Consider the following 26,408-nt stretch of genomic DNA (forward strand, 5'->3'; position numbering starts at 1 on the left):
CCTTCATAATGGGCATGAGGATCTTACCCACAACTGAGGTTAGGCTAATTTGTGTGTAATTTTCCACCATTTTCCTTACTCCCTTTTTAAGCAGGGTGTCACGTTAACAATTTTCTAATCCTCTGAGACCCTCCCTGACTAGCGATTCCTGAAAGATCACCACTAAAACCTCCACTATATCTTTAGCTATCTCCCTTAGATCTCTGGGGCGTCATCAACTGGTTCAGGTCCAGGTGATTTACCCACCTTCAGACCATTCAGTTTTTCTAGCACCTTCTCCTTGGTGATGGCCACAATAATCAGCTTTGCCCGCTCACTCCTGAATTTTTGGCATATGACTCGTGTCTTCCATTCTCCCAGTTTCCATGTCTCTGTCACATCTAACAATGCCAGCTTCTTTGGAGGTTTCAGAAATGACTACCTTGTTCCTCAATCAAGGATTTCTCGCCACCGTGGTTGACATGGCCCTTGACTGTATCCAACCCATTTCCTGCACTTCTATCCTCACCACTTCCCTTCCTTTCGGGTGCCCATGATCCTCACTTTCTACTGTGCCAACATCCTCATCCAAAAAATCATAAGTTACCATTTCCACCACCTTCAGCAAAATGCCACCCACCAGATACACAAACTACTCCTGTCCCTTGTCAGTATTTCATAGGGACTGTTCACTCTGGGGTACCTTAGTCCACTCCTCCAGTCTCAAATGTTCTCACATCCCATGACACCTCCACAAGCAATCACAGAAGATGTAACACTTGTCCATTTAATTCGTCCTCCTCGCTATACCAGACCTGTACATACTTTCCGGGTCAGGTAGCGATTTACCCTCGCTTTATTCAATCTGGTCTACCATATTGACTGCTAATAATATGATCTGAAAATGTGTTGCTGGAAAAGCACAGCAGGTCAGGCAGCATCCAAGGAACAGGAGAATCGACGTTTCGGGCATGAGCCCTTCTTCAGGAATCATGCCCGAAACGTCGATTCTCCTGCTCCTTGGATGCAGCCTGACCTGCGCTTTTCCAGCAACACATTTTCAGCTCTGATCTCCAGCATCTGCAGTCCTCACTTTCTCCTGCTAATAATATGATCCCCCAGTATATCAGGGAGACAATGCAGACCGAGTGACTGCTTTGCTCAGCATCCACGCTGCCAGATCTTAGGGATTTATGACCATTTCAGCACATTATCTTATTCTCATACATTTCTATTTTGGGCCTGCTGCATTGTGCTGGACAGCATTATCATCTTTTGCCTTGGTGCTTTATAGCCTTCAGGACTCAACGTTGAGTTTAAAAATTTCAGAACGTGAATGCCTTCATGTTCATTACCTATCCCCACAGCCTGAGTTTTGTTTCATCTGAGTTGCTCCCAGCATAGCCAGCCATTTTCAATCATTTGCACTTCTATAAGCACCCTATTAACCATATCTCCCTCTTGGCTTATCATCAGCAATTCCTTTTTGTGTCTTTTCCTTTTCTCTTGCCACTCTCCATATATTCTATTAACTCCTCTTCCATGCTGTTAGAGATGCTGAGTTCTCCAGCACTTTCTATTTTTATTTCAGATCTCCAGAGTCTGGATTACTTCAGCTTTTTTATTTGATTATGATGGAAAGTTGTCCACAGGGCTATCAAGTGGCTTTCACTCAACAATAAACTGCTTGCTTATTCTCATTCTGGATTCCATCAGAGTCACCTTGTCTCATTCTAACTTTGGTCCAAACGCTGAAAAAGCTGAATTCCAGTGGGTGAGGTGAGAGTGACTGCTTGAGAACAAAACGGAACTGTGTGATTGTGGGACAAAGAAAAAATTAATTAAATGGAAATTGCTGAATAAAATCAACCAGTTGGTAATTATCTGACGCAAAAGCGTATTGATGTGGAAACCATAAACTTAGCTATCGGAAATTTCTGCAGGAACTGTACTTGGCTCAACTGTCAGAAATAACTTCATCAATGTGTACCACTTCCCACTTTGGGTTATACTCTGTTCCACCCTGTCCCATTGGACAGAAGATACAAAAGTTTGAAAGCACATACCAACACATTCAAGAACAGCTTCTTCCCCATTGCTATCAGACTTTTGAATGGACCTCTGGTAAATTTAGAGTTGATCTTTCTCTGTACCTTCTCTTGTTTGAGACCAAAGTTGCTATTTTTCAAACTGAATTTGAATTTTTAACATTTGATGATCGCTACCCTGCTAGAGGATCCGTAATTGTGAGATGATTTATTTATCCTACCTCACTGCATATTACTAGATCTAAAATAGCCCATTACTAAATAAGTCAAAAAGTGTGATGCTGGAAAAGCACAGCTGGTCAGGCGGCATCCAAGGAGCAGGAGAGTCAACTCTTCGAGCATACTTGGCACTGCCCTCTTGTTTACACTTTCTCCATTACTGAATAATCCCTGACACAATCCACAAATTTGTCTTCTATGTTTCCATATCCATCTGATTTGTCCAGTTGAAATGCAGATTAAAATCACCGATAACAATTGCAGTGCACTTCTCACATGCACCATTATTTCTTGACTTATGCTTTGTGCTGTTATCGGGCAACTCTTCAGGTGCCAAAAGACCAACGTGACTTCCTTGCTTTCTTTATTTCCATCTGAATTGATTCCACATTGCAATCTACTGCATCTATATCACACTCACCAGCATACTAATGCTCTACTAATACTCTCCTTTATTAATAAAGCTTATCCAATTGCTTTTCTTTTTTGCCTGTTCTTCTAATATTGAGTTGTCAGTCTTGAGTTCTCTGCATCCATTTCTGTCTAAATACTGTCAAGTCATGTTATTAATTGATATTTTTGCCATAATCTCATCTAATGTTTTTACAAGTGTCTCATCTATTTGAGTAAAGATCCTTCAGATTTGATATTTCACCATTGTCACTTATTCAATTTAAGACTTGCAGGCTGACCAGAACCCCAAGCCAAGGACTTTAAGATAAGATGTTTTTCTTCTTTTAAGATCTGGACTCTTTTTTTATTTCCTTTCCTTTCAGCACTTTTTAAAAAAAATATTGTTTTTATTATGGTTTTGTAACCAAGATGCTGCCAGTGAATAGCGACTTTGTACACTTTTCACTGTACTCATTCCTACACTTGAGTACGTGTGACAATAATTCTAATTCTATTCTCGTTCTAATTTTTGTTGCTTGTTTTTTGCATATATTTTTGAACCCCTTCTTGTCGTGCTTTGATTATCAATGGCCTCTTCACTGCCCTGCATATCTGCTCTCTTGTTTCTTTTTGACTTCCTTCCCCACTAATTAGTTGAATGAGCTATCTACAACCTTGGCTGTATAATTCACCAGGAGTCTAGTCTCAAATAGTCCCACGATAGTTCAAGTAATAGAATACCTCTCTCTCCAGGTCTGTGTTAGTGCCTCCTGAATTAAAATGCATTTCTCCCACACTAATCTTTGAGCCATGCACTTATCCCTTTAGTCTTACTACTACTTTGGCAATTTGCATGTGACTAAAGTAATAATCTGGTCTGCTTTATAATTTAATACCAAACTGTTCACTATTCCTCAATGCAACCTTTTTCCTGGTCTTATCTCTGCCGTTCGAGTTTAAAACCAGATCAGCGATTATTATTGAGTGACAGAACAGACTCAAAGGACCAAGTGGTCTACATTTTCAAATTCAAATGTTTATATTCATGTACCTTAGCATTAACAATCTTGCAACTGAATCACAAAGTTATCCATGCAAATGCAGATGCAGAGACTTGAACAGGCAGTCTCGATTAATGCTTTAGTACAGCACTTAAAGAATATTATCCTGTCAGAGGAGCTGATGTGTTCTTAATGAAATCTTAAAGCTGATCTCCTCTTTCAGATGAGCATACGAAACTATATGAAGAGAATTAATGGAGCTTTCATTAACGTCCTGACTGATATTTATAACTTAATGATATTTCAGGAAACAGATTATCTGTTGGATTATGATGTCATCTGAAACGTCAAATAAGTGAGGGGCTCTCTTGAATACAGTACTTCAGTATTTTAATGTGTTAGCCTGCTTCAGAATATTAGGCAGACACTATGTCTTGGCTCAATTAGATTTCCTGTCGGCATAAATCCATTTGTCTGTGTCACTGTCCCTCTTACTTTACTATCTGCTTATAAGGTTACTTCATTCATTCTACTTAATTTTAGATGAACAATTTGGATTATTGCATTATCTATGACAACGTTCTTGCAAATGTCAAAATTAGGGAGAAAAGAGAGCACAAAAATCCTGTTGTATCTTTTCCTCTTCTGTGTCTTGTTGGTTATCTTAAATGATTGGCTTGCTGTGTATTTATTGATGCAGAGAGGAAGAATGGTCAGACATGGAAATGTTGTCTTTGTTTATTAAGCTAAGTCTATTTACTAGACACGATACACAAGCCTGTCAAAAGTATCATTATATTTAAGTGTTGTGTCTTCGTTGCCACTTTCCTCTACTCACTGAGCCTGTATCTTAAAGCATCACAAACTCCTGCAGGTGTTCACCAATGTGCTATTATAGAATTAAAACTAATCATTTGAAAGTGTTGCATCAGAATTTCTGTTAGCTTTATCTGTGCACTAATGTGTAATATTCAATCTGTTTTACTCGTTTGTTGAGTAAAAAATAAATCCACCCCCATTCTGTGCAATTAGCCGTAGGCTTTCAGATGCTGAATCCCTGATGGAAATTTCTTTCTTAGTGAATACTTGAGAGTTCATTGAAATCAGTTTGAGAGTGATCAGCAATTAACAGATTGTATGATACATTTTAAGACCATAAGCAACATGATCAGGAGTAGACTGTTCAGCCCCTTGAACTTACTCTGCCATTCAGGAGGGTCATGGCTGATCCAACACTCCTCAGAACCACTTACCTTTCCTTTCCCCATAACCCTTAATCCCCTTACTATCAAGAATCTATTTGACTCAGCCTTAATAACATAAAAGTACTCTGCTCCTTCCACAGGTCTCTTTGCCAACAAGTGCTAAAGACGATCAGAAGAAATTACTCCTCTTTCCATTCTAAAATTTTTGCATTCTTAATTCTGAGACAATTACCTTCTGGTTGTAGCCTTTCCCATGAGGGAAAACATTTACTCTGTCAAGCCCCTAAAGAACCCTATATGTTACAATGTGTGTAGACCAGGACTGAATAAGTCACAACATTTCAAATCAAGTTTTTTGATAACTGCAAAAACCTATACTTTGTATGCAATCTCCCACTTGTTCTGTTAATTGTGCGTAGATTATACTTGCTTGATTTAGAGCCTCAAAACTCATGAATCTTCATATCCAAATTGTTTAGCTTTTCATTTGTAATTTTTCCATTTGTATTTTAACTTGACTGTGTCCAACTTTGTAATCTATTGAGTAGTGGTATACACTTTTCAGATGGTTACATGTCAGTTTAATTTTTTGCTTCCTCTTTAGCATAAGGAATGGACACTCCATATGATGGAGCAGAGATAACATTAGTAACTGAAGAAATCGAAGGCTGTTACAGCTGCACAAAAAACTTTTCACCTAAAAAGAAAAAGAAATGGAAAGATCAAAGTGAGGATGGAGGTAAAAAAAGTAAGAAGCCCAGGTAAAGACCAATTATTTCTCATCCAGAAGATACTACTCATGTAAAATCTCATGTAGGCTGAAATCGTCAGGTTTAATCAAGAAGTGGTATCTCAGTTATCCCGATTGTGTATTTAATGGATTAAATCTACTGATTGGAAGCAGCAGATTTTCTGTGCAGCACTCCTGCACCTACAGTTCTAATAATATGATACCTAGATTATTAGGATTATTTGCAAGTGTATAAGACATACTTAGACTGATGCAGAAATTATTCTGATTAGAGAGAGTACAAAATCTAAACGGAATTACTTATTGGGCTACAATAAACTCAGTGTCTAGATTTTAATGCCCAACCTTCAGAATGCTGTGATTGCTATTCAAGAGGCCAATTAAAAGATAAGTTAAGATTGTATCGGGGGTGAGTGAGATGCTTGAGTTATGAGGGGAGACTATATGACATCGTCTTTGCAGTATATATCCAAGCAGAGTTTGAGACTTGATGAACTGAATAGGGTAACGCAGGACATGCATGCAAAGATTATTAATAACAAAATTAGAAATATAGAAATAAAGTAAGGAGAAATTTGTTTTTATTCAAAGCATTTCTACAAAATAGAATACTTTAGCAGATGTTAGATAATATAGCATCTATGATATTGGCTTATAAAAATGAAGGCATTTGTAAAAAGAAAGATAATGGAAAAGAGCAATAGAGCATGAGTTGGATAGTTCTTTTACAGAGCTAGCCCAGATGTGATGAACTAAATGACATCAGTCTCATTCTAAAACTGCTTCTGCAGGGTTCCCAAAATCCAATTTGAAGTAGTGATACTACAGACTTTCCAAAGACAAGAGAGCATGTTTCTCAAACTTGGGAGCAATGTGAAATATTTGCATTTTATACATGTAATCACTGTTAGAGGGGGTCCGTCTGGAATGTGTTCTATAGCATTGAATTGGGACATTTCATCCGAATTACAAACAGATGAGGTTCTCTCATCACTTTAAAAACAGGCTGTTTAGTTGTCGAGTAGGTTGATCATTTCTTTAAATGGTTATGCCTGACTTTATTGAAATTAATTATTTATACAGTTCCCAGCCTCAACATTGAGAAATATGAAGTGATACAACTTTGGAAGAAGAATAAGGAAAAGAAATCTGATGCAAAATTTTAAAATTAGAGGGGGAGCCAAGTAGACTTGTTGATTCTGATATGTAAGTTCTAAAATCGGAAAGACAGCTTGGTGGGTTGTAAGCACAAGAGCAGCAATGGGATCTTCAAAATGTAAAATATAGAAGTAGTGTGGATTGTTTAGTCTCTGACATAACTTATGTATTAATCATGTAAGCCCACTCCAACCAAATCCAATCTTTGGCTGCTGGGCTAATTTTCATTAGTTTATGAATCAATAAGTAACCTAAATGAGTGTGTCATCATTGTCATAGACATCTTCAGTAACTTTGGAGAGGACTGAGTCAAAAAGTGTGGGGCTGGAAAAGCACAGCAGGTCACCCAGCATCTGAGGAGTAGGATAGTCAATGTTTCAGGCAGAAGCTCTTCATCAGGAATGGGGAGGGGGGGGCAAAGGGGGCTCAAGGGGACGGAGATAAATAGGGTAGGGGAGGGCTGGGGAGGGGAAGTAGCAAGGAAGGCAATGGGTGGATGCAGGTAGTGGGGTGATGTTAGGGTGGAGCAGATAGGTGGAAAGGAAAATGAACAGGTGAGAGAAGTTCAGCAGTGCGCTGCCAAGTTGGAGGGTTGGATCTGGGATAAGATGGGGGAAGACGAAATTAGGAAACTGTTGAAATCGACGTTGATGCCGTGTGGTTGGAGAATCCCTAGGCAGAAGATGAGGCATTCTTCTTCTAGGCATCGGGTGACTGGGATTTGGCAGTGGAGGAGACCCAGGACTCGCACATCCATGGCTGAATGGGAGGGGGAGTTAAAGTGGTCGGCCACAGCTTGGTGGAGTTGTTTGGTGTGTGTGTCCTGGAGACATTTTAGGAAACATTCAGCAAGTTAGTGTCCTTCCATTGACTATGTGCACTTGCCGCTGCCTCAGGAAAGGGGCCAGCATAACGAAGGACTCCTCCCACCCCAGTTATACCTTCCACCCTCTTCCATTTGGCAAAAGATACAAAAGTTTGAAAACACATACCAAAAGATTTAAGAACAGCTTCTTCCCTGCTGTTATCACACTGAAAATGGATCTCTTATGTGTTAGAATTGATCATTCTCTGTGGTTGTAATGCTATATTCTGATATACTTATGTAAGGTATGATTTGTCTGGATAGCACACAAAATACTTTTCACTGTATTTCGGCGCATGTGACAATAATAAATCAAATCAAAAGCGAGGTGGCATAAGTTTAAGTTCAACATATAAACAAAGCATGTTAAAGGTTTTTTTTAATTTAACCTGTTCAGAGATGTTACGTACCTCCGGAGCAAGTAGAACTTGAACCCGGGCCTCTTGGGTTACTGGTAGGAACACTACCATTGAACTACATGTATCAAAAACATTATCCAGAAATAGAATAGCCTCTCAGAACTGTCCCAGCTTTTAGAGGGAAATGGGTGAGGTAAGCAGAAATTCGAGCAATGGGCCTGCCTGAACAGCTGTTTCGGTAAACCAGCATAGGAATGATGTACTGAACACGGGATTCATTCTATGATGTAAAATCCTCTGATTCACAGACTTGTGTTGAATATATCATAACATCATAGAGATGTACAGCATGGAAACAGACCCTTTGGTGCACCTCGTCCATGCTGACCAGATATCCTAAATTAATCTAGTTCCATTTGTCAGCATTTGGCCATATCCCACTAAATCCTTCCTATTCATATTCTCATCCAGATGCCTTTTAAGTGTTGAAATTGTATCAGCTTCCACCACTTCCTCTGGCAGCTCATTATATACACGCTCCACCCTTTGCATGAAAAAGTTGCCTCTTGGGTCCCTTTTAAAATCTTTGCCCGCTCACCTTAACCCTTGCCTCTAGTTTTGGACACCTCAGCCCGAGGAAAAGACCTTGTCAATTTACCCTATCCATGCCCCTCATAATTTTATAAACCTCTATAAGGTTACCCCTCAGCCTCTGATACTCCATGGAAAACAGCCCGAGCCTATTCAGCCTCATTATAGCTCAACTATCCAACCCTGGCAATATCCTTGTTAAATCTTTTCTGAATCCTTCCAAGTTTTACAGCATCCTTCTTATAGCAGGGAGACCAGAATTGCACGCAGTATTCAAATAGTGGCCTCACCAATGTCGTGTGCAACTGCAACATGACCTCCAACTCCTATACTCAATGCACTGATCAATAACGGCACAATTCTGTTTAACAGAATAAAAGTACATAAAGAATAATATGGTGGTACTTGATAGTCATGTGGTTTGTGTTTGAAATTTTATTTGCAACATATTTGGATAAAACCCTAATCATACATTGAAACTTCTTATTTCCCTGACGCCAAAGCTTCGTCTTATTTATAAATCCTATGGCTGTTATCACTTTCCAAATTTATCCAGTAAGAAGCTGAGCTGTAGAAACCAGTAAAGAGCTAAGGTCAATCCCTCCATTTGCTGATTAAGTGAATTCTGACTGAGGCAGTGATAAGTTTGTTGCTATTAGAAGGAAAGCTGAGATTGACAAAAATCAAGATAAGACAGCAACATTTTGGCTCATGAAAGCAAATCTGGAGCAATATCTATATTTTTGATAAATATTATTTTAAAAAGCATTTCTAAATCTTTTCACTTATGGAATATCTCCATATTGAATCTGGCCTTCTTCCAGCAACTACAGCACCGTTTATTTATATAATATGTTTAATGTAACAAAGTGTCCCAAAATGTCTCAGAAGAGCATTGATCCACATCAGGTGACATTATGTCAGACAACTAAGAGCTACATTTAAAAGAGTGTCTTCGAGGTGGGAAAGCAAGGTAGAGTGGTGCATGGAAGGTATCCTTGAACTTGGAGATTAGTTAACTGAAGACATAGTTACCAAAAGCTATTAAAATCAGACATGCTTCAATCATGTCTTTGACCAACACAGGTGTCTCAGAGAATATTACAAGAATGATAAATTTCACTAGATTTCTGCTCTTTTTGTACATACCAGTAATCTGCATGAAAACTCTGTTTTGAGCTTTTGTTTCTTTATTTCAGGCCAGCATACTTACTATACTATTATGACACTCATTTAAAAGTGCAACAAGATTTTCCAAATTTGCCCCGGTCTGAAATAAACAAGAAGATCAGTGAAAGCTGGAGGCGACTCAGTGTTGCTGAAAAGGGTATTTACCTTGAAAAGGCAAAGCTGGAAAAAGAAGGAATAGATCCGGTAAAAGCTTTCTCTCTTAGCTGCAATAGTAATAACAAAATACTGTGGATGCTAGAAATCTGAAATAAAAATACAAATGCTGGAGAAACTCAGCACGTCTGGGACCATCTATGAAGAGAGTTAAAGATTTGAGTCTGATATGACTCTCCAGAACTGAACGGGCTGGAAAATGTGCTTTTATTATGTGTAGACAGGAGGGAAGGAAGACATAAGTTGAACAGATGATAAGGGTACCCAAAACAAATGGCAAAAAGTGTGCTCACGGTGGTAAAGGAGCAAATGAAATGTAAAATAGGGGTATATGAAAAAGAAAAAAAAAAGTGTTGCTCCGCTGAGATCAAAGTCAAAGAGATCAGAGGAATCATGAAGACTGGAAAATGAGGTGGTTTTCCTTCTGCTTGCATTGAACTTCATTGGAAAACTGTAGCAGACCAAAGATGGAAATGTGAGAATGGAAGCAAGATGGTTTGTTGAAATGTTAAATGACTGTAAGATTGGGTGTTTTCTGCAAAGTGGTCACCCAGTCTATATTTGGTCTCACTAATTTAAAAGATACCACATTATGACCAGGATGTACAGTAGACTATACTGAAAGATGTTCAAGTAAACGACTGCTGGAATGTGTGTTTTGGGTCTTTGGCAGTGAGGAGGCTTGGGTGAAATTGCAAGTGTTACACCTTCTTTGATTGTATGAGAAAGTGCCATGGGTTGGAGTGAAAAAAGTCTTGAGAGTGTTGGGGGATTAGGCCAGGCTATTGTGGGGGTGAATGGTCTCTGCGGAAAGCTGATAGTGGCAGGAGGGGAGGGAAGATGCATGAGATGGTGGTCTCCTGTGGGAGATGGCAGAAATAACAGTGGGTGATCCTTTTGAATGTGGAGACTAATGGGTTGGAAAGCTACAACAAGTAATCCTGTTGCCGTTCTATGAGGGAGGGGAATGGGCGAAGGTAGAAGTGTCTGAAATGAAATTGGATATGGCTGGAGGCCCTGACAAACATGAGAGCAAATCCTCAGTTGAGGGAATAGAAGGTACCTCTGCAAAAAATGGCATGATTGGTTAGAGAAATTGGGAAAATGGAATGGAGTCCTTACAGGAGGCAGGGTGTAGGGAAGTGCTATCAATGTAACTGAGAGTTGGGGTGGGTTAGTAATCGATATTGGTGGATAGCTTATTCTCCAGAAAAGAAGGTTAAGTCAAGGAAGGGAAGGGAAGGGAATTATCAGAGAAGGACGAAGTGACTGTAAGAGAAAGATGCAAATTGAAAGCAAAACTCTTTGATTTTTTTCCAGTTCTGGACAAGAGCTGGAAGCTGTACCGACGATGACATTGACGTACTGGAGAAGTACGCTGAGTAGGACTGGAACAAGGAATGTTCCAAACCCCACACAAGGCCTTGCCATCGCATGGGCTGCTACCACAAGTAACCCATTGTCAGCCCCTAACAATCTTCATTAGCAGTTATTCATTCACCCAGGCTGACCTTTACCCACTCATTTGTCTGTACAACAGTTTTTTTCCACAGTGACTGGCTTTCATTTCCACCATTTTTCTTTACTCCTTCCCACATTCCCCTCCCCCTTCTTTAGCATATACCAATCTGTTTCTAACTACAATCAATTTTAAAGAATGATTACTGGAACCAAAACATGAACTCTGGTTTCTGTCCCCAGATGCTGGTAGACTTGCTGAATTTTTCCAGCAATTCCTGATTTTGTTCCTGATTGCTGGCATCTGCAGTTCTTTGTTTTTTAGTTAATATTAAATAGTACTTGGCTGAAAACTAGTAACTTAAAGACTGGATCATAGCTAGATCACATTTGACTGTCAATGAGAACTTACATTTGCAATGATTTAGTTTAATCATTTATCGTTGTGCTGATGTCATCATCCTTCAGTAACAAAATATTGGATGTTTCCATCTGTACTTTAGAAAAAGTACTGTCAACAAAAACATAAACCTGAATATGGCCATCTTTTATGAAAACAAGCTGTATTTGATTAAAGAGTATTAATATTAATCCCAAAGTTGTAATCTTGCATTGAAATATCAACCTATTATTTATCCCTTGCTCTGATTGTGATGGCATTTGGTGTTTATTTTACAAACAATTGTTTTCAAATATCATTTCTCTTTTGCACTCAAACGTGCTCCTGACATTAGAATAATAATCATTTCCAGCAAAAGTGAAGAGTTTGCCCCTTTTTTACACAATTAACTAAAATGCTACACAAATGAGATGTGCTCATGTGTGTTCTTTTTTGCAATCTACAGAGCGATAAGCTAGTCAATGCTTCAACTGGTGCCCCTCCAACTGATATTCCAGGATTCCGCAAAATTCTTCCTCGTTCTAGTTATATTATAATTCCCACTTCTGGTCTACCTGGAGATGGAAATGGCCAACAGCTGGCTCAATCTCCTACACCGAGGGGAGGTGAATGCAATCCAACATGGCAGACTCTTACCCACAATACTATACAAAGCCTTTTTACAGGCCCTATCGACAGCACTGAAGAGAGCATTGCTATTGATGGAATTACTGATGAAGCTTTCATTCACACTGAAACAATGCAGGAGATTGTTACATCGGAGATGCTTTCTCAATTTTCTAATTCTGGAGATGACAGAGTAGCAGGAGAACTGACCACCAATGAGACTTCTTTAGAGTTGACCCATCCTTATGACTCCCCTTGTGTTGTTATTGAAGGAACATTAATAGGTACAGGAAGTGATGCTTCAGAAAGTGTCACCAGCTGCACAAACCAGCAAACTATGGAGGCTAATCCTGTGATGGCAGTATTATCGAATCAGAGCAAGCCAAGTGGGAGTCTCTCCTCTCATAAAACTCTAGGACAGGCTGTTTGTGTTAACAACAAACAGGTAAGAAACTCAGTTTGCTTTTTCACTCCTTACATATAAGTATTGAGATTTGTAACCAATGTGATCTCTACAGTTGAAAAGATTGAGAAGTGACCTCAGTAAGATTTCTCACGGGGTTCACAGGATAGATATAGGACAGGTGGTTTCCCTGGCTGGGGATGCTAGGGAACATTGTCTCAGGATAAGCGATGGGCAATTTAGGACTGAGATCAAGAGAAATTTCTTCACTCAGTGTAAACCTTTGGGCATTTCTTTCACCAATGACTGTCCGGGATCTGTAAGTGAATACGTTCAAGATAGTGATTGAGAGATTTCTAGACATCAAGGGACATGGAGAAAATGGAATTGAAGTAGATGATCAGTCGCTATCTCATGGAGGAGCAGGCTCAAGTGGCTGAATGATCTAGTCGTGCTCCGATTTCATGTGGTTGCATGTTTTTATATTGAAAGAATACAATATAAGGACCAAGCATAATTCATGTCATTCATAAGAAACAGTAATAAGCAACATTTATATAGCGTCTTTTTTAATGTGAGGCAAAGTCTGCTGCTGACATCATATATATGCACACTGCATTATTTGAATTAAGTTAATGTGTGCACATTCAAATGGCTTTTACTTGAGCGGGGGAGAAGAGGGGGGTGAGGAGAGTGGCTATGAAGACGACTGGAGGATCCTTCTCACCACCCTGCACCCGCCGCCCCCCACATCCTGACTCACCTGACCTCCTGTTTGCAGACCTCTTCTCTCCACCCCCCTCCGAAGCAAATACGGACTTCAAATGGTCGTAAGAAGAGATCAAAGATGTCTAAGAATACTCAAGCCAGCTGGTCTGTACAGGATCAGAGTGCATGACAGGGGATTCCATCTGGGTCGCTCACTTTCCATGGGTTCACATTAAGGCTGGTCTAATGTCTGTGGTGGTGGGCGAGGGTGCAGATGCGTCTGCAGCTGATGGGATAGGTGATATTCTTAGGTGACATTTTTTACAAACCCACCGACTCTCTCAGCTACCTGAATTGCACCTCTACCAACCCTACCTTCTGCAAAAACGCTGCCCCGTAGAGCCAATTCCTCCCCCTTTGCCGTATCTGCTCCCAGGAGGACCAGTTCCACCAAAGAACACATCAGACTGCCTCCTTTTTTCAAGACCGTAATTTTCCCTCCACCCATCTCATCCACGTCTCGCACCTCCACCCTCAAACCCCACCCCTCCAACTGCAACAAGGACAGAACCCCTCTGGTCCTCTCCTTCCACACCACCAACGTCCGCATAAACCGCATCATCCGCCGACATTTCCGCCACGTCCAAACGGACCCCACCACCAGGGACATATTTCCCTCCTCACCCCTATCCGCTTTCCACAAAGACCATTCCCAACTACCTGGTCAGGTCCACAACCCCCAACAACCCACCCTCCCCTCCTGGCACCTTCTCCTGCCACAGCAGGAATTGCAAAACCTGTGCCCACACCTCCCCCCTCACCTCCATCCAAGGCCCCAAAGAAACCTCCATGTGAATGTAGTAGGGTTATTGTAATGGGTGACTTTAAGTTTCCCAATATTGATTGGAACCTTCTTTGAGCAGATGGTTTGGAAGGAGCTGTTTTTATAAGGTATGTTTTGTGGGGTTTCCTAACTCAGTACGTTGACAGGCTGACGAGGAGAGAGGCCATTTTGGATTTGGCGCCCGGCAATGAGCCGGGGCAGGTGTCAGATCTTGCGTGGGAGAGCGTTTTGGTGATAGCGACCACAACTGCTTCACTTTCTACATAGCTATGGAGAAGGAGAGAAGCAGGCACAATGGGAGGATATTTAATTGGGGGAAAGGAAACTATGATGCTATCAGACGTGAGTTGGGAAGCATGGACAGGGAGCAATTGTTCCATGGAAAGGACACTATAGACATGTGGAGATTGTTTAAGGAACAGTTGTTGCGAGTGATGCATAAATGTGTTCCTCTGAGATAGGCAAGAAGGGGTAAGATAAAGGAACCTTGGATGAAGAAGGCAAAAGAAAGAAGGCAGCTTATGTAAGGTGGAGGAAGCAAGGGTCTTGCTCAGCTCTAGAGGATTACAGGAAGGTGAGTAAGGAGCTCAAAAATGGTCTGAGGAGAGCCAGGAGGGGGCACGAAAAAGGCTTGGCAGGAAGGATTAGGGAGAATCTAAAGGCATTTTACACGTATGTGAGGAATAAGAGAATGATCAAAGAAAGAGTAGGGCCAATCAGGGATAGCATAGGGAACTTGTGTATAGAGTCTGAGGAGGTAGAGGAAGCTCTAAATGAGTTTTTTGCTTCTGTCTTTACTAAAGAAAAGGACCTTGTAGTGAATGAAACCATTGAGCGGGTAAACATGCTGGAATGGATAGAGTTTGAGGAAGCTGATGTGCTGAAAATTTTGACAAACATTAAGATTGACAAGTCACCAGGGCCAGACCAGATTTGTCCTCGGCTGCTTTGGAAGCGAGAAGTGTGATTGCTTTGCCACTTGCCAAGATCTTTGCATCCTCGCTCTCCACCGGAGTCGTACCTGAGGACTGGAGGGAGGCAAATGTAATTCCTCTCTTCAAGAAAAGAAATAGGGAAATCCCCGGCAATTACAGACCAATCAGTCTCATGTCTGTTGTCTGCAAGGTGTTCGAAAGGATTCTGTGGGATAGGATTTATAACCATCTGAAAGAGCATGGCTTGATTAAATGCAGTCAGCACGGCTTTGTGAGGGGCAGGTCGCGCCTTACAAATCTTATTGAATTCTTTGAGGATGTTACTCGACAAGTTGATGAGGGTCGAGCGGTGGATGGGGTGTATATGGACTTCAGAAAGGCATTTGATAAAGTTCCCCATGATAGGCTCATTCAGAAGGTCAGGAGGAATGGGATACAGGGAAATTTAGCTTTCTGGATACAGAATTGGCTGGTCGACAGAAGACAGTGAGTGGTAGTGGAAGGAAAGTATTCTGCCTGGAAGTCTGTGGTGAGTGGTGTTCCACAGGGCTCAGTTCTTGGGCCTCTACTCTTTGTAATTTTTATTAATGACTTGGATGAGGAGATTGAAGGATGGGTTAGCGAGTTTGCAGACGACACAAAGGTTGGAGGTGTCATTGACAGTATAGAGGGCTGTTGTAGGCTGTAGCGTGACATTGACAGGATGCAGAGATGGGCTGAGAGGTGGCAGATGGAGTTCAACCTGGATAAATGTGAAGTGATGCATTTTGGAAGGTCGAACTTGAAAGTTGAGTCCAGGATTAAAGACCGGATTCTTGGCAGTGTGGAGGAACTGAGGGATCTTGGTGTGCAGTTACATAGACCCCTGAAAATTGCCACCCAAGTGGACAGAGTTGTTAAGAAAGCATATGGTGTTTTGGCTTTCATTAACAGGGGAATTGAGTTTAAGAGCCGTGAGATCTTGTTGCAGCTCTACAAAACTTTGGTTAGACCACACTTGGAATACTGTGTCCAGTTCTGGTCGCCCTATTATAGGAAAGATGTGGATGCTTTGGAGAGGGTTCAGAGGAGCTTTACCAGGATGCTGCCTGGAATGGAGGGCTTATCTTATGAAGAGAGGTTGACTGAGCTTGGACTTTTTTCATTGGAGAAAAGAAGGAAGAGAGGGGACCTAATTGAGGTGTACAAGATAATGAGAGGCATAGGTAGAGTTGATAACCAGAGACTTTTTCCCAGGGCAGAAATTGTTAACACGATGGGTCATAGTTTTAAGCTGTTTGGCGGAAAGTATAGAGGGGATGTCAGAGGCGGGTTCTTTATGCAGAGAGCTGTGAGAGCATGGAATGCATTGCCAGCAGCAGTTGTGGAAGCGAGGTCATTAGGGATATTTAAGAGACTGCTGGACATGTATGTATATGGTCACAGAAATTTGAGGGTTCGTACATTAGGTTTAGCTTACATGGGGATCAATGGTCGGCACAACATCGTGGACTGAAGGGCCTCTTCTGTGCTGTACTGTTCTATGTTCTATATCCATCAAAGTTTCAACTGAACTTCCACAAATGTCATTTATTGTATCCATTGCTCCCGATGTGGTCTCCTTTACGTTGGGGAGACTGTATGCCTTCTCACAGAACGCTTTAGGGACACCTGCACCAATCAACCCCACCGTCCCATGGCCCAACATTTCAACTCCCCTTCCCACTCTGCCGATGACATGCAGGTCATGGGCCTCCTCCATCGCCAGTCCCTCATCACCTGACGCCTGGAGGAAGAACGCCTCATCTTCTGTCTCGGAACACTTCGACCCCAGGGCATCAATGTGGACTTCACCAATTTCCTCATTTTCCTTCCCTCTACCTTACCCCAGTTCCAATCTTTCAGCTCATCACCATCCTCATGACCTGTCTGACCTGCCAATCTTCCTCCCCACCCTCCTCTCCGACCTATCACCTTTATCCCCACCTCCATCCACCTATTGCACTCTCAGCTACCTTCTCCCCAGCCCCACCTCCCTCCCATTCATCTCTCCGCCCCGGAGGCTCCCAACCTCATTCCTGCTGAAGGGCCCCTGCCCGAAACGTCGATTTTCCTGCTGCTCGGATGCTGCCTAACCTGCTGTGCTTTTCTAGCAACACGAGATTCTTGACGCTGATCTCCAGCATCTGCAGTCCTCACTTTCGCCGATATTGTTTCACTGTCTTTCTGTTCAAAGTGAGCATAGAATGCATTGAGCTCATCAGCCTGGGCTGTTCTGTTGCCGGCAATTCTGTTTGACTTCGCTTTATAGCCAGTTATGTTGTGCCAGCCTTGCCACAAACGACAGGTGTCTAATTGGTTCATCTGGGTCTCAAGCTTAGTTTAGTTTCTCTTCGTAGTGTCCTTGATGTCCTTGCAAAGGTCATACCTGAATTTCCTGTGTCGGTCAGTGTCACCAGACTTGAACATCTCAGATCTGGACTTCAGTAGGGAGTCGATCTCTGTTCATCTGTGGTTTCCACTTGGGAAGCGTTCAGATTACCTTCTTTAGCACAGAGTCATCTATGCATTGACCAATGAAGTCTGTAATAGTAGTGGCATACTCATTTAGGTTGGCTACTGAGTTCTCAAATATTGACCAGTCTATCAACTCTAAGCAGTCCCATATAATTGCAGTTAGGCCACCAATTATTACTCATGCCTAACTGGTGGTGCCTACATCCCAATGAATTGAAAAAAACTTGATATCCTGAGGCCACAAAAGACCCAATGTGAAAGTGGGTTTGTTTGATTTAATTGCCAATGAATACCTTAGCTTTTGGTTAACTCCCTACAATATTAATCATTGTAACTGGATCAAAATTCTGGAATTCCTTTCCTTACAATACAGTGTGCCGATGTACAAGGACTACAGTGGTTCAGGAAGGCAATAATAAGCCAAGGGCAGTTGAAGAGGATACTATTTATTGGCCTTGCCTGTGATGCTTACATCTCGTGAATGCATTTTTAAAAGAAATTGAAAACTGGAGGGGAAATTGTGCGATCTCCTTCCATGTGTCCTGTCCAATTGACTTCATTCAGGAATGAAGTTTTAGCAATCAGGATCTTTTTGTCTCAAATCAAAATCCTGCACAGCACATTGGCCAGCATTTGGATGTGAACCAAAGGGATTTCTGCAAGTTATTTTTACCCTTCATTTCATCAAACCCTCCAGACTAGAATTCGTGTATCTGTGCAGAAAATTGAATTTTGTAGTTATAAGACAGAGATAGTAATCCAAATCCAAACATCCTCACTACCACTGGACTCACAACATTATGACATCAAAACAATAATGACCCTCAAATTTATTCAATTGTTCTTAACCAAATTTTACAAGTAACAGATCCTCAGCACTAAGTTTATAACTTAAAGTTAACAATTTATTATTAATAGTGTCGCTTTGGCGAGCTCCGATAAACAACAAGGCATTTAATGTCTATGATCCTTGGAGTGCAAGTTCATAGCTCCTTGAAAGTAGAGTCACAGGTAGCTAGGATAGTGAAGAAGGCGTTTGGTATGCTTTCCTTTATTGGTCAGAGTATTGAGTACAGGAGTTGGGAGATCATGTTGTGGCTGTACAGGTCATTGGTTAGGCCACTGTTGGAATATTGCATGCATTTCTGGTCTCCTTCCTATCAGAAAGATGTGATGAAACTGGAAGGGGTTCAGAAAAGATTTATAAGGATGTTGCCAGGGTTGGAGGATTTGAGCTATAGGGAGAGGCTGAACAGGCTTGGGCTGTTTTCCCTTGAGTGTCGGAGACTGATGGGTGACCTTCTAGAGGTTTACAAAATTATGAGGGGCATGGATAGGATAAATAGACATTCTTTTCCCTGGCGTCAGGGAGTCTAGAACTAGAGGGCATAGGTTCAGGGTGAGAAGAGAAAGATATAAAACGGACCTAAGGAGCAACTTTTTCCACATAGAGGGTTGTACGGGTACAGAATGAGCTGCCAGAGGAAGTGGTGAAGGCTGGTACAATTGCAACATTTAAGAGGCATTTGGATGGGTGTATGAATAGGAAGGGTTTGGAGGGATATGGGCCTAGTACTGGCAGGTGGGACGAGATTGGGTTGGGATATCTGGTCGGCATGGACAGATTGAACTGAAGGGTCTGTTTCCATGCTATACATCTCTATGACTCTATCTAAACCAAACCTCCTTAGGTCATAGCCTCTGATAGACAAACAGATTTGAGGGATAAATTAAAACAAATTACAAAAAAGTCATAGTTTACTAATTTGATTGACGTTTGAACAACAAATACCATCTCTTTGTGAAATCCTTGGATGAGGGGTAATATTTCAGGTATATAAAATTCAACATCTTGCTTGAATTTGGAATTCACTAGTTATTGTAAACAACTGTAGTTGTCTTCTAAAGACTCTTAATACTTTCTTATAGACTGAGATTCTTTTCTCAGAACATTCAACAATTCATAACTGGAGAGAAGTTAGAGAACGCAAAATCCAAAAAAGAATTCTGGAATTTCCTTGGCTCAACTGCCTCCTGATCAAAATCCAGTCTGCAACAGTTCACTGTTTCTGCCAGTGCTGAATATAGCAGCATCTCAATGCCAAATAGTTTGCAGTGTCCTGAGATCTGTAGTTAACTGCATTATCTTTCCAGGCCAGTTCTGAACAGTAAACATCTTTTGTTCTGACCTTTTAAAACAAACTACTGTTCAAAGTTCAATTCTCAACTTCAACTCTCAGCACCAAACAAAAATTGAGAAAAATAAAGATGGTCTCAATGTTTTTTTAAAATATACTAAATTAATCCCAGAGAAGTATGTTATGGACCAAGCCAGTCCCCCTCATAACATTTCAAGAAAGTAGCCCGGACCCTTAGTTTACTAATTGTTTAAAGCAGGTGTCAGTGGATATTCCAGGAGTGATGCAGCTGGCCCAAACACATTTGTTTAGTTTTAAACAAAACAGAATTTATTTGCAAGATTACCAAATGAAACACAAACGAAAAGAAGCAAAATATAGAATAAATTAACTGAAAACCCAACAGAGTTTCCCAACTTAATGATGCTGTTCCAAATTCCTGCCGCAATCTCAATCAACACCCCTTGGCAAAAAAGGTAAAATCCAATACCGGATCTTACAGGAGAGAGAGATGGCAGAGAGATTCAGCATGGCACACCTCCTTCCAATTAGCTGTTTCTTTTGACCAGCAGCCTCAAAAACTGACTACCTGCCTGTTCTGAACAGCCAGACTACTAAAAACCCAAACCAAACTGTTATGGACTTGGCCAGGCCACTCAAAACATTCTTAAGCAGGCAGTCCCAGACCATAACTTTGCAATTTGTTTCAGTAAATGTTTAGTGAAAATTGCCCAGAATAAGATAGCTAGGTTGACAACTAGATTTTAAAACAGACGAAAATGTATTCACAAAATTACACAATGAAACACAAAGAACAGAATAAAGAACCCCGACAGAACTCAGGCTATCCATCAAGACCTAGTTATGCTTTTCCGAATATACATAACAGTCCCAATAAGCGAACTCCCTTTAAAAACCTGTGTAAATAAAACCAATGCTTACAGGTTGAAGTTGAAGGGCAGAAAAGAGCATTTTCACACAGCTCAATGTTGAATTTCCAATCAGTTCAAGACTGAACTACAACTACTCGGCTCAGATCATCTAGAAAGCTGACCATTCCCCTTTCATTATACAGGTCACTTCTAAAACATGACCACTTTGGCTTGAAGTCTCATCTGTTCACATATAAACAAAAGGCCTCTCAAAATTCTTTTTTATCTCTTTACCAAGCCAGACTGATCAGAGCCCAGCCTGGTTTATTGCCCCTCAAAAAAAAGCAAGGATAGAGTCTCCTTGAGCCAAAGAACAGCTTTTAGAAAGAAAGAGGCTAGCTTTGTGACAAAACCAAAGTGGAGAAAGACTGAGCTGGGAGAACTAGCCACTCCCCTTTCATTGTACAAGTTTTTTAAAAAAACTTAAAAGCTTCTTCAAGTTGATCAACCCAGAGATTTTGGCACCTCTGCCTCCTATCACACTTTTGGGAAAATGAAGGACCATTCAATCTTGTTAAAGGAGCAGCATTGTCACAAGTATATGTGATATCCGCAACCACATTTTGCATTGCTCATGTGCTTACGTATTGCTGGAATAGGTAGTAGGTGGGGAAATAATGACAATTTTTAATCTTTTATGAGGCAAATGCAGGGCTTCTCTAACAGGTCCACTTCACAAAATGCTTGAATTTCTGATGGAAATGAGTAGTTTGAGTTTAATGGTCATTGTTTACATGCTTACATAAAGAAGTGACAGCGTGAATTAATTCTCTCTATTAGGATTCAGTGGAAAATGTTCCAGCATCAACTGCACAGTTCTTAATGTTACCGTTGACGAGCAAACAATCATCAACAACTCCAACAAAAAAGGTCAGAGCTTGCGTCCTTGAAAGATTAACCTGTCTCTTCTCACTTGAAATTTTGACTGACATGCTAAGTGCTTGGTTATACCATATTTGAATAGAAATATAGAGCAAAATTTGCTAGGTCATCGTATTGTTTTTTCAGCTTTTTAAAAGTACATTTTCTTTCTTGGTAGCCGTCTCTGTAAACATATGTTGTTTATTTTCTGACTTGAAAACTGCAAAACTGTATTTGAATAATCTACTCTTGAAGTTTTCATGACCTGAAAGCTTGATAATTATCATGTTTATAGTCATGTATTTACTGGATTAAAATTTCATCTTGTGACTAGCTATTGTCACAAAGCTAGACCTTTATGTTTCTAAAAGCTGTCCCTTGGCTCAAGGATACTCTGTCCTTGATTTTTTTCAGAGGGGTAGTAAACCAGGCTGGGCTCCGATCAGACTGGTTTGGTACAGAGATGAAAAGGATTTTGAGAGGCCTTTTCTTTATATGTAAACAGATGAGACTTCAGGCCCAAGTGGTCATATTTTAAAAGTGACCTGTAGAATGAAAGGGGAATGGTCAGCTCTCTAGCTGAGCAATTAAGTTCAGTCCAGAACTGGCTGGGAGTTCAACATTGACCTATGTGGAAACACTCTCTTCTGCCCTTCTAACTTCAATTTGTAAGCATCTGACCCTTTTTTGCACTGTTGTAAAGGGAGTTTGCTTATTGGGACTGTTGTGTATATTGAGAAAAGCAGAATTAAGTCTAGTTGGATCGGCTGAGTTCTGTAGGGGGTCTTATTCTGTTCTTTGTGTTTTGTGAGAGATCCCACAGTTTTGTTGTGTAAGTTTATGAATAAAGTTTTCTGTTTTTAACCTGGTTGTCAACCTCGCCAACTTCGGGTAATTTTCACTGTACACTTACCAAAACAAAACAAATTGCACAGTCTGGGCTGCCTGCCTAAGAATGTTTTGGCTGGTCTGGCCTAGTCCGTAACACTATCACAGTCACTTAGTTGAGATTACCCTTAAATTAGGATATTAGTTGATTTTATATTTATCATGAATATTTATATACAATAATAACTAGAAAGCTCCAATGAGTGGTTTTTTCTTGATAGATTATAAACAATTATTTGGAATATGCAGCACAGAAATGGGCCAACTAGTCTGTGTCAGTGTTTGTACTAGATGCACATCAACTTTAATTTCATTTGTCTCAGTTCTCACCCTTCCCAATTCGTGGGCGGCACGGTGGCACAGTGGTTAGCACTACTGCCTCACCGTGCCAGAGACCCGGGTTCAATTCCCGCCTCAGGCGACTGACTGTGTGGAGTTTGCACGTTCTCCCCGTGTCTGCGTGGGTTTCCTCCGGGTGCTCCGGTTTCCTCCCACAGTCCAAAGATGTGCAGGTCAGGTGAATTGGCCATGCTAAATTGCCCGTAGTGTTAGGTAAGGGGTAAATGTAGGGTATTGGGTGGGTTGCGCTTCGGCGGGTCAGTGTGGACTTGTTGGGCCGAAGGGCCTGTTTCCACACTGTAAGTAATCTAATCTAATCTAATCTAATTCCCCAGCATATCCTATTTTTTTTTCTAATATGTTCAAGTCTGGTTTACTTTTCAATGTATCTAAACTATTTGCTTTAATTATTTCATGTGATAGCGAGTTATACATTTTGAAGAAATATCTCAGTGCTGAACTACACTCTTCTCTGTCCTTAGTACTTTGGTATCATCATATTCCTTAAAGTTGTCAAGTGAAGGCCACAATATGCATCTCACATTTAATATCCTCTGTCTAAATCAATACTTGAATAAAACAAAGCAATTGAAACAATTTAATTATCTTCCAATCTGTTGTCATTAGCCAGCCTAGGAAATCATAGTCATTTGTGTTTCCCTATCAAAAGTTTTCATTTTGTATTGGATGTGGATTCTGCGAGGTAGACCAGCATTTATTGCTCATCCCTGTGTCATTTTGATGTCCAGGTGAAGGTCTTGGTAGGTTCCTTCTAGAATCACTACAGTTCATGTGCTGTCAAGGAATGCTTCCAACTGAATTCAATAGCCCCTTAGTCAAATGTGTATATCTCCCATTTTCCTTGGAAACTCTGACCTTCAGTTCATGTGGTTAAGCAAAGTTCATATTTTGACCATGATTTTGTGTTATAATTTAAATGGCTCTTTTAGAATGTACTTTTTAGTACACTCCACATTTTCAGCCATACTTAGTGTAAGCAGCTTCCCTTTGGGGAGAGCATTAGCTGTTGCTCATTCTAAAAAAATTCATATTTCCAACAAATGTTGCGTCCTTGAAAAATTAACAAGTCTCTTCTCAGTTGAAGAATTAACTGACGTGCTAAGTGCTTAAGATTTTCTGTGTTGTCCAATTTCTAGTATCTTTCCATCTTGTTTGACTGTGTTATGAAAAACGTAGTTTTTGTGTTGTCCAGAGCTTCACAAAATGAGGCCATTCGATCTGTTGTCTCGGCTCACCAAACAAACAATTCATTCAGTCCTACACAAAATTATGCCAGGACAACTGGTATTTTCAACTTTTATGAATTTTTCAATCCAAGTTCATTTTTACATTTTTTTATTTTTTGGAATTATTACCAGAATCTCCATTGTATTGGACGAGTTTTAACTCATTGGTTCAACAAACTGTAGAAGGAAAAAACACATTTAACATTATCTAAGTTCACATCCCAAAACTGCACCACAACTTGGTTTGAAAAGAACTTAATGGGGAGCAAGACTGAGACATCCAGTCACCCTGTGGCATAGTACATCTATATTAAGTCATAACTCTGAATTTTTCTATGTCCAAAGAAAGTTGCTGTGAATGTTGTGAAACTAATAAGGTGTTTGAAATCCGTTTTGTTTTCTACAGCCCATCTTTTCCCACAAGACAACCTATACACGAAGAGGCCGTGGCAGTTGTCCAAATCCAAGCTGTTTGTTTACATATGTCACAAGACACAAACCTCCACAATGTCCAAATTGTGGCAAGTGGCTGGGAGGGAAATGGATTCCAAAGGTAATTTAGTAACATATTTGACAATAGTGAAATCTAGTTAAGTAGAATAGTTAGGAACATCTGTAAGTAAAAGCCAATTTCAGTTATCGTGGCCATCCTTGAGACTGGAGCTCAGGTTATATTGTCGTAAACCATTTCATGAACTTATGGTTTATAGTTGGACTAAAGATGAGGTGGTTTTCTGACTTGTTTGTCTCATACAGCTTAGATATTTTGTGGCAACATTAGGAAATTCTCTTTACTCAGAATATTCATCAACTTGAGATGATTGCTATTTTACTTTAGAAAGAACTGAATCTTTTGGTTCCTATGTGTGATTGCTATTGGACTTAACATAGTAACACTGGAGGGAAGATTCACCAGTTATTTCATACTTCTCCCACACCATTTTTAGAAGTAGGACTTTGAGGTGAGGGTCATGCATTGTTTAAGTAAATTGTGTTTTTGAGAAATCTTTTTTTCATGTGTATCAGAGTTTTGATTTTGATTTGTTTATAACAGGGTAAGGAATTGCAGGTATTAAATGTACATGTGGAGTGTAATCAAGAGAAGCAAATTAAGGTAAGCTAAATATTTAGCAAACTTTTGTTTTAACAGGCACCTTATGAACTGACATTCTTGATAAACCTGCAAAAATTATGTATCTCAAATACCATGACGTTTACTACATTATTCTATCCAATTATTAAAGTTTTTAAAAATGTTACTAACTCTATAAATGTACTTGTTCACTTGAATGGCCTAACAAAATATCAGCAAATGATTCAATTTCAAGTCAATTTGTCCTCAAACACCACAATCCTACCGCAATGTTCGAATAGTCAATTGATGGTGGGTTTGAGAAGGCTCTCTGCCAATAAGTTTTATTTCAGGCAAAGTTGCATTATTATTTAATTGACTTGTACTGTAAATAAAGATAAAAGTAGTGAGTATACCCCCTGCATTACATTCCTATTACTCTGTGTTTTTATTTTATTTTGTGCACCTCTTGATTATCTAGAATATTTGATCAACCATCACACTCCTGGTCCCATAGAAGCTAGTTAATAAAACATTTGCTGTACTTAGCCAATTCTTAATGACTTTTTTCTCAACCAATATTGTCTGTACCAAGTGTGAATATTTCAAATTCATGAATTTGTAACTAGCAACTGAAACATTTCCACTTTACAAAATTCATATTTTAATGTATTGCTCAAAGCGCTTTCATCTTGATCTCGCATGTCAATGGAAGGATTATAAGATTGAATGACAGAAGCCCTTTCCTTCATTTAAGGTGTCTAGGAATTGAACTTCTTCAAACCTCCAAATGGAGGGACTCTTTCTAATTTTGCACTTCCTTAAAAAGAAAATACATTTTCTTAGAAACATTGTGTTTAAATATAAATATTTTAAAATCATTTTTAGTTTCTTTTAGTATTTGCATGCCAGAGGAAGTATGGCTCACAGATTAATTTCTGTTTTTCGGAAGAAAAAGTCAAGTGGCTTTGTTTAAAAGTCTCAACATTTCTGTTGTTAAATGGAGACATGCTGTATTAGATTAAAGATAATAAACGTTAAAGGACTCACACTATTTTCCAATCTGTAATTTCTTAGTATTTTAGGTCATTTTACTCGGTCAGTTGCAATGATTAGTTGAAGTTCATAAGCAATTATAGACTGAGTTCACATTTTCGATTTGCAATTC

At 40.1% G+C, this 26,408-nt stretch overlaps 1 protein-coding gene across 5 annotated transcripts in view; it reads left to right on the plus strand.

Moving 5' to 3' along the window:
• Positions 1-26,408, plus strand: part of hmgxb3 (HMG box domain containing 3) — a 92,469-nt gene that overhangs the window by 5,959 nt on the left and 60,102 nt on the right. For 2 of the 5 annotated variants that reach the window (XM_043703264.2, XM_087995201.1), the window contains exons 1-7: positions 1,606-1,758; positions 5,450-5,606; positions 9,769-9,943; positions 12,217-12,822; positions 21,614-21,703; positions 24,575-24,721; positions 25,223-25,282. In XM_043703264.2, the coding sequence (XP_043559199.2) occupies positions 5,458-5,606; positions 9,769-9,943; positions 12,217-12,822; positions 21,614-21,703; positions 24,575-24,721; positions 25,223-25,282 (1,227 nt within the window). In that variant the 5' untranslated portion in view covers positions 1,606-1,758; positions 5,450-5,457. Of the gene's footprint in view, positions 1-1,604; positions 1,759-3,882; positions 3,996-5,449; positions 5,607-9,768; positions 9,944-12,216; positions 12,823-21,613; positions 21,704-24,574; positions 24,722-25,222; positions 25,283-26,408 lie in introns of those variants that run through there. The other 3 variants (XM_087995202.1, XM_043703265.2, XM_043703262.2) reach the window with 3 other exon arrangements.

Source organism: Chiloscyllium plagiosum, unplaced genomic scaffold (genome assembly GCF_037043375.1).
Source record: "Chiloscyllium plagiosum isolate Xiang-an unplaced genomic scaffold, Cpla_swu_hap1 HiC_scaffold_16, whole genome shotgun sequence".
NCBI classification, from domain to species: Eukaryota; Metazoa; Chordata; class Chondrichthyes; order Orectolobiformes; family Hemiscylliidae; genus Chiloscyllium; species Chiloscyllium plagiosum.